General features: G+C 41.6%; 1 protein-coding gene across 1 annotated transcript; it reads right to left on the minus strand.

Moving 5' to 3' along the window:
* Positions 1-8,165: 8,165 nt before the first annotated feature.
* On the minus strand, positions 8,166-8,821 carry LOC119016312 (induced myeloid leukemia cell differentiation protein Mcl-1 homolog). The gene is made up of 2 exons (XM_037092073.1): positions 8,760-8,821; positions 8,166-8,441 (listed from the first exon to the last, which is right to left on the minus strand). Exons 1-2 carry the CDS (start codon positions 8,809-8,811, stop codon positions 8,185-8,187), a joined length of 309 nt encoding a protein of 102 aa, XP_036947968.1. The 5' UTR covers positions 8,812-8,821; the 3' UTR covers positions 8,166-8,184.
* Between the last annotated feature and the right edge of the window lie 613 nt (positions 8,822-9,434).

Here is a 9,434-nt window from a genome sequence, read left to right on the forward strand (position 1 = left end):
ACAAATGTTTTTCAGAGGCCATTTCATAAAGATTCAAAACAGTTCATAAAGAACTTACACAACTTTTCTTGTTGGTATCTATAGACTCCAAATGGCCTGAAACGTGCTCCTAAACCCTTTCTGTAAAGCAACTTTTGTCAGTGACACTTATTGACACTTTACATAATGTCTTTGTAATTTCATATGTTTCTATACATTCCAATTGGCGTAAAATGTGCTGGTACTCACTGTAAGGTGAACTTTCAGTAACCCTTGTTGACATTTTAATACTTTAACCAGAAAATAAAAAGCACATCATACGTAACATGTACGGAACATCTGGGGGTGAGTGATCAACCGGCTATATATGGCTGTCCTGCAGCAGGAGATCATTCTATGGGAGACAGGCGAAGAGGTATGTCACAACACATTCAGCAGCAGAAATACACAAGTAACATTTACTAATGAACTATATAAACTACAGTTACAGCGACAATTAAACTTAATGTTACAACAATGTCTCATTTTTCTTACATATATTTATATGAAATTTTTTGACTTTGAAAATCCTTGTGTCCTGATTTAGACAGTTGTTGGAAGAAAGGAAAATGTTGAGTTTGAAAATAATTTTCACAATAAATTTTTACACTCTTACACGTTTTGTTATGCTAACTATTATATGAGGTTATGCTAACAGCCTAAAACTGAAATTTATTTTTAAAATTGAATATCCACATGAAATTCACAGAACAAGAACTTCAAAAGGCCTCCCAGCCCAGAGGAATACCAGCCACGCCAACACCGTCGCCATGACGAGGGGTCAAGTGACTCTGGCGACGCCGGCAGCAATGAGCCACCTGAACAACTCGCTGGGGAGTCTTCAGTGGCAGAGTTGGGGGGAAGTGGCGAGTCGGGAGTCTGCCTTCCCACTGTACAGGGGGAAGCTGGTGCTGTAGGTGGCAACTGCGGTGCAGCAACCCCAGACCGCACCTGTAGAGGCTGAGGTAAAGCTGCTGTTGCGGCTATCCAGCACAGCAAACTTTGTGAGTCTGCCAACAGTTACTAATTCTCTTTCTGAATATTGTCCATATGGCAAGCCATGCATTGGAATTTTTCTAATACTGTTAATTTGTCTCTTATACAATTTCTTCTAGCTGAATCGCCCAGAGAGATGTACCCTGCATGCCACGGTCCAGCGGGAAAACCTCCCAGAAGAGAGCAGCGGACAGGAGACAGGTGACAGCTATGTGGAGGCAGCTAGTAATGTGCCAGAGTCAGAGGAGATGGATTCAGAGAGTTGAGGATGATACATCTCCTGATTCAGGTCCGACTCCGGCTGCATCTCCGGAGCCGTCGACTTCTCAGATGATGGCGGAGTTCCTAGAGGAGTATGGCAGCAGTGACTCCAGTTCCGAGGAAGAGGACCTGGGTAACATCTTCCGTTACCAAAGGAAGTAAGGTGATTGGGGTAAATGTCTTTGTTTGTCATGTGTTGTGATGCGTTTGCATATTTTATGCTTATATTATTGTTTATTACAACAATAAAAATTGTTCTAAATGCAGACTTGTGCTTTATGTTATTATTTTTTACTAATAAATACTGAAACATGCTTATAAATCATTTCTGTAAGAAAGACTTTGTGTCTAACAAAGATTTTTTGGTCAAATTTCATAAATCTTTTAGCTAATTTCATAAATGTTTTGTTTTCATATTACTTACACATTCATTTAAACTTACTATTTAAAAACATGATGTCTGCACATCATAAATCACAAGTTAATAAGTATATGTCACTAAAAACTAAACAGCTGTGTCAAAACATTATACAACTGACATCTTAAAAGCAAGTCAACTTGCACAAACAGTTCATTTCACCTCTGGCTGTTGAAGAGAGAGGTTGGGTGCTTTCCAGAGCTGATTTTACATGTGCAGTGCTTGTAAGACAGTTAGGCTACTTTGATTCACTGCTGACCACTCAGCTTACACCGGGATTTTTTGGTTGATAATCCAGGCCTTCTTTAGTTTATTTTGCTAACAGAATTTGGATTTATTTCATTTATAATTACTTTGGGGATTTACATTTTTTTTGTTCATCATCTGATTTTGAGGACTTACACACTCTCCTACTTCTTTGGAGAGCTGTTTCATTTTCGGTACTCATCCAGAGCTTGCGCATTGACATGGCTGCAGTGGATGACCTTTTGGAGACTGGGGTGGCTAACACCAGTGACCTGGTGGAGGCATTTAAGTCCTGTGGCAGTGTGGAAGAGTTTCTCCACAAAGATTTGCATGTGGGAAGCATTCTACCACAATTACCGACCCAGATTCTTTTCTTTCTCTTTTTTTTATGTGGATGGCATGGTAGTGGAGTTCCAGCATCTCACATCACTTCAAGGTGGCCTCCATTACCTTCTTCTTCCACGTTTGAGTGCCCCAATTTTGAAGCCGCATTACGCTTTCTTCAAAAAGCACGAGGACCTAACAAATAATGGCATTGTGGCTCTACGGCACGCGGAGGATCACACAATAGCCTACATGGATGGTGGCTACCATCTACTGATGACTGCGATGCCAAAGGATCACAAAAAAACAGACACTAGGCTTCTGCATAGGGACCTGTATAGTCTGATGGCTGCTGAGCTGCTCAATAGCGTCATTGACAATTTCAGAGCATTGATTCGCGGTCTCACAGACAAAGACGTGTCGGCCCACCATCAAAAAGCAGAGTGTGGTGGACTTGTCACGCTTCCACATATTGCGGCAGGATGCAATGTTCATCATATCGCTCTTTGACAAGGCAGTTGAAAAGGCAAATGAATGCCATTTCATGCAGGTTGTGATAACACTCAATCAGTTTGGGCAAAAGGATGTTGAGCCGCTTGACATCACTGACATACTTGACCCAGGTGAGGTAAGGTCAATCTCTGTGCACTTTGCATGCAATATTGTGGCTCCCGGACTTGACGTGAGCAAAGAGTTGCTGTAGGTGCTTCCCAAACACGGCAAGATCACATTCCTGCAGCTGTATGTGGATTCACCACACGCACACCTTGCTATGCCTTTCGAGCATCCAGTGAGTGGGGCAATTGTCACATGTGGGTTATCTCACCCCAAATACCGCCAAGCACTTATTACAAGGGCTGCCAGCTATCTCAGGCACATGAGGGACCTCATACACCAGATGGTAGGTCAACTGCAGTGCAGAATAGAGGAGGTTATTCGCTTCAACGAAGCAGTGCCATGTGTCCTCGATGGAAAGGAGCACTTCAACCTCAAACGATTGATCAGACTGTTTGAGAGGCGTGCCATGCTGATCCTGTTCAAGTCCAGTCCTACTGTGGGTGTGATGTCCACCCTGAAAGACGTGTTGTCTTTCTTGATTGAGGCACTCACCACACTGTATCGTGACAACGGGGCAGTGGCACGGTACGACGCAAGCTGTAAGACTTTCCAATATGAGCTTGCACTTGAGGAGTTGATCTATGGCCATGCTCTGTCACCACAGGATTACACATTCAGTGTTTCACTGGGTACATATTCAGTGAGTGACAAGAGCATGACAAAAAAGAAGAAGTCTGGCAAAGATGTCAAAGAATGCCTTTTGCGAGGCTTCTTTGAATCAAAGCTACACTTCTTCCCACCCATAAAGTTCCAGGATTTCAAGTGAACAAAGAAGCTGTGGTGGAACTGTAGGGACTATGTCCAAATCCACCGCAGCGGCGTGGTGCCATTCCCTATCTCGGCTGTGGCTGCGATGACCCTGGAAATGTGTGTGGAACTGGAGAGGCGATCCCTGACCTACTCCAGAAACCTGGAGAAATACAGGGAGCACGGCATGGCGTGGATGGAAAAAGTCATGTCTAGACTGCCGAGAAGACTCAACGACACCCAAAAGAGTCACCTAACAGTATTAACTTTCATCTCATCCATTGCCCTGATTATGAATGGTGAGTACGTCGACTACGAACAGCTCAGAGACCTGCTGTACGACATGGGCCCCATCATCTCACAGGGAAACCTCCAGAGATTCCAGATACTCTCAAAGTTCACTTTACCAGTCGCTGCAAAACCACAGGAGGAACGCCCGGAGCCTGAAGAGAAGAGAAGAGGATGTGCAGGAGGTTGACCTGCAGGATGATATCTGGCGCATTCTGCTGCTATGTACATGCCTGTGAAAACATCAAAAGATTGGACGAGTCAGGAGATGGCAATGGTGCCACCACAGGAGAAGATACAGGCAAAGCAAGCATATGAAAAGTACTGTAAGAAATGCAGGGAAAACAAGGTACCAATCAGGCCTTTCAATTCCTTCCGTTTGAAGCTAATCAGGATGAAGAAGCATACCTCCAAAACAAACAAACAAAAACACTACAGAACAAAAGGCAAAAAATGAAACATTGCTATATTGTGTTAAATATTTACATGTCTTAACATAGATGTACTTGTATGACAGGCAGTATAAGTCCAGAATGGCATCCTGTTGCATATTTTGTTTTTGAATTAGCATAGAGGCTGTCCTTTTTTACAGCCTCTTGGTTTTTCTTTTCCTTTTGAGTACTATGGCATGTTTTTGATTTCTTGTTTTTGTAAATAATTATACTTAAAAAAATGAAACATTGCTATCTTGTGGAAAACAATTACATGTCTTGACATAGATGTAATTATATAACAGGCAATATAAGTCTGGAATCGCATCCTGTTGCATAGTTTGTTAATTAATTAGCATAGAGGCTGTCCTTTTTACAGCCTCTTGTTTTTTCTTTTCCTTTTGAGCCCAATGGCATCATTTTGATGTCTTGTTTTTGTAAATAGTTCTAATAAAAAAATGCATACCTCCACAAGGACTCTGCCTTGTCGTGGTGTGGAGGCTTGCGTGCCTCAGTGTTCCCAGAGACTCTCCAGAGTAGGGTTAGCATACTCATGCCTTAACACACAGGAGAACACTTTGCTGGCTGCACCCACTCTGCAGAATCCCTGGGAAGACTGGGGACAGACTAAAGAGTCCATCACTTACCCATTGGAAAACTACTTACCTGTTTCACTTACCTTCTTTACACCTGACCATGCCGTTTTTACTAACCTCAACCACTCCCTGCTTGGTGATGGATGGCCTGGTAATTCCTGGAAAATGCATGGCACCACCTAGTGGAGAAAGACACAACATGTCATTACAAAGCAGATACTCCCAATGCACTCAAAATGGCATGAAACATGCTCCTGAAGACTTTCTGGAGTGAGGTTTTTGCCTCTGACATGAAATTTCACCAAAAGTTGAAAAAATTCAAACTTTATTATAGGTACAGATGGGCTCCAAATAAGTTTCGAGACTAAATCTCCTTCAGGGATGAGTGAACATTTTGTTCACTGGGTTATCATACTGTTACCCCTAACCCTAACCCCTGGTAGAGCACCTGTCACTCTATTCTTTCCCCTCACCTAACCCTAACTCATCCCAAAAAAACGTCAAACGGTCTTACAATCCCCTAACCCCTCTTCATCTTTTTTTCCCCACAATATCTTTATTTGAGTTTTATAGCAGCATAAGATGACCACAGTACAAACAATCATGACACGCGTGGTATAGCCATGGCCGTATATCATTTCTCATAGATGCATAGATGCTTCTCTTGTGGTAGGACAGATTAGAATATAGATAATTCTTTCCAACGGTAGACTTGATAACATTTGTTTTAACCAGTGAGCGGTACTTGGTTGATGGGTTCTTTTCCATAGTAATGCAATTTTTTGGCATTTAACAAGCTTAGATCTTTAAACGCTTTGTCATATTTACTTTAGTTATTTTTCTCCGGATAAAGGCCCAGCAAGAAAAGCCTAGGGTCCAATGATATTGATTTGGAAACAATCTTTTCGATTATGACTCTTAAAACCTGTTCGCACCCATCCGCCCGCCGGCGGGCGATTTCAGATTACTGACTGTAGTCTACACTGCGCAGTGACGTATCTCGCTTCAACTTTCATCATTACGGACATACTATACGACGTTGGAAAGGGTAGAATCTCAGCAATTCATTCGTCCAGTTGATTTTGCAGAAATCATGAGCACTAAACCATAAATCATTGATATTTACCAGCATGGTAAACGTGAGATACAAGAAACGCACGACCTTTGACGCGGCCATAAAGCCGTAATATGTGTCCGATCCTCAATTATTTATATTCCAGTTGTCCGTAAGAATCCACTGATCAAAAGCATCAAAATGGTTTTTCATAAAATTATTCCAGCTTGTGAATATCGTCCTGTAAAGTCCATTTGTTTACCGTCTACCAACTTTGTTTGTCAAATAAAATCCAGACTTCGCCGGCTGTATCTTTATTTTCTCTAGTTCCTGTACGGTGTTGTTGGGTGTGCTTGTTTTCATCACTTTGCTGGCTACAAAATAAAAGTGTCCTCATCTTTTTCTGTTCAGTTTTCACCCCAGCACAGCCCGTGAAGTACATGGAGCGCTCCTTGTTTAAAGGGCCAATCGGCTTTGTTTACTGTTTTTTGCCGCCTTAGTACAGGGATAGCGTTTTGGCTATCAACATGTCAATCACTCAGGCTTCTAGCCAATTATTTTACCTTTCCAACGATGGTAGGCGTGCCCAGGTCCGTTAGGTATGAGCCGAGGAATATCGCTGCGTCTGGCAGCTAGCGGGCTAACTTTACGCAGCAGACGCACTCGCACCGGACATTTAAAGTTTTTTTGACGGCAGTTTTCACAGTTTACAATGGCGAAATCCACAAAAAACACTAAATATGTCCGAGAAGAAGACCTGGAATGGATCATGGCATCATCTGATGAAACTGTAGACAGTGAGTAGGACTCTGAGAGGGAGGAGATGTTTGCTCAGGGCCTCGACGACATCTTAGATCGGTGAGTAACGTTATCATTGATGATGTTTGATTTATTTATTTAGCCATGGGTGAAATTTGAATGAAAGTTAGTGGGAAGGGGTTCTTATGCTTACAGTGAACAGTACAGTATACATTAGCATTTCATAAATGACGGTAAATGGTTAGGGCCCCAGGGGCTAATTAGCCTAGCTAGCCTCAACTACTCAACCAAAGCTATGTAATCCTTGTAATTCTGTTCTATGATGTAATTCTCTTTGAGCCTCTAATTCCCTTTTATTTAGATTTTTTTTTAAATCAAGTTTGTAAACAAATTGAACTAGATCTTTTTCACTGACCAGACACTGGGAATATTCCCCCAATTCAATTATTCTGTTTATGTACGGTTATTTTCCTGATGTTTTTGTGTAATATGTGATATCATATATCTGTGTTTATTTATTCCCTATGTAAATAGCACCCTATTGAATTGCATTTATATATTTTTTCATTATATTTGGTAACATTTGTGCATTGCATGGTGTTTTGTAGGTCACAGTCTGAAGACAGTGACGTGGATTGGGAGCCTGAAAGTGAGGCAGTCAGACGCCCAACCCCCTCTCCTGCTGAAGGCGGTCATCAGAAGTGCCAACGATCCTCCTCTGCATCCACCAGTGCTACCTCCCCCGCTGCGCACATACAGTATTAGTATATTGAAAGATAATAAAATCCTTGTTTGAAATTCACTTCAGTATGTCATTTTTGTATAACGCTTACTATTCTGTAGTGTCTTGTCGCATGACAATATCTCAATATAGCCACCTAGAAGCGTGTGGAAACCCCTCCGACCACCCATCAAATGAATGTGTGAAAAAATTGTGTTTTGAGTCATGGAGGAAGGCTTTATAGTCACCAAAATGCTTCAGTAATGTTTCCAGTGTCACAGAAGTGAGAAAAAGCATTTGGCACAATTTGGCCATTTGGAGAGGTTTTGGAGAGGTTCGTGGACGCCAGTGACACCACAAACTAAAAACTCCATAACTCCCATAAGGTTAGGCCTAGAAGTCTAAAGTTTCATCCAGGTGTAGTTGACAAGATGTAGAAGGTATGTGGTATATTTCCATATGCCTTACATAAAGCACATCTGAGTTATTGTTATTCAAAGATGACCTATTTTTTTTCGAAGAAAAAAAAATGTTTTAGAGCCATGTTTGAACTGATGTCATTTAGGTTGTGTGTATGGTACATGCTAGGTAAGCACATTTTCAGAAACGTGCACTGTGCACTGGACACGTAGGCCCGAATTGCACAGTGAGGAAAGTTGTGCAGCCAGTTCATTTTTTCAAACATCCTGTCATTCAAACATGAGTTGTTAACTCACCCAGGAGTTGTTGTTGAGCAGCCAGTCCCTCTGCTCTGTCAGCAGGTAGGTAGAGAGCTCCTGTCCCACCTGCTCCACACAGTGGCCCCTGCCCTTCTCCTTCAGGTACTGAGACGCCACTGCCCCGAAGGCCACCAGGCTGGCGACCCGGCCCCAGTTTGTGGTCCCGTCTCCAAAAAGGCTCCTGGCAACTGAGCTGACAAAACTTGCATCCCCTCTGTCATTCATTGATAATTTATTGATCATTCCTTAAAAAAAAAAAAAAAAAGGAAAAATCCATACATGGAAAAGGTTAGAAATTCATCCTGTTTTTACATTTAGGGACAGATTTCTGTGTGGCTAGCAACTCAATTTACAAATACGTTCATGGAAATTAATAATAAATGGAGGACCTGAACTTAACTTTATATGCAAGTATTGTTTTCATGTGGAGTAAAAAGGTTCTTACTGGTCAAAACAGCAAACATCATATCTTTTAAAAAGGAGTTAATGCAATTAAACACAGTCTGTAGCAGCAGAAGATAAAAACTCTGAGCAGCTGTCTTTGTACCAGAGTCACTACCTACCATTGTACGCGTATCTGTGCTTTTCCAAAACACCTTCCACAACTCTTTTCATTGTCGATAGTTCATTTTCAGAAACTAGAGGTTCTCAGCTTTCAAGTGAAGTATCATACATCCATCTGGGACTTGTAGTTGTTGTGTTATAAGCTTTTCCATTTGGGTATGCGAAATAGGCGAAAATTACCAACAAAGGTGGGTGCGAAGGGGTTAAAGCATGCTTCTACAAGGTTGAGGTTTCTTCATGTTTAAAATATGAAACAGATCCATCGAATGGTTGAAAAATTAATTGAAATATTATCAAAATATGGCAAACCGCAGTATCATCTCAGAAGCTGCAAAAATCTAAAATAAGTGACAAGTGTTACAATGAAGTACTGTAATGCTGCAGAGAGGCTTTGTGAACATTGTGAATCATATTCCACTTTGTTTTTGTTTTAGTATCTTCACATTCACCTAAAAACAAGCTAATATTAACCCACCACCAATACAGATGGATGTACCCAGTACAAACATTAGGCTTTAATACTCCAAGGAGAGAAGATAATGCATTCACATGCTCTTAAATAATGTATAGCTCCAGTGAGCAAGTTACCAAGCAGACATGAGGAGGTCTGCTGTGGATCATCACCATGGAGAAGGCTCTACTCCATTCCCTCCTAAGACCTGGATGAGTGTTGT

This window comes from Acanthopagrus latus, unplaced genomic scaffold (assembly GCF_904848185.1).
Source record: "Acanthopagrus latus isolate v.2019 unplaced genomic scaffold, fAcaLat1.1, whole genome shotgun sequence".
In the NCBI taxonomy this organism is placed as follows: Eukaryota; Metazoa; Chordata; class Actinopteri; order Spariformes; family Sparidae; genus Acanthopagrus; species Acanthopagrus latus.

Coding starts and splice junctions, on each gene's coding strand:
- LOC119016312 (XM_037092073.1), bottom strand. CDS start 8,811: ATGAAAAGAGTTGTGGAAGGTGTTTTGGAAAAGCACAGATACGCGTAC. Junction 8,442..8,759: donor GCACAGATACGCGTACAATG/GTAGGTAGTGAC, acceptor TTTTTTTTTAAG/GAATGATCAATAAATTATCA.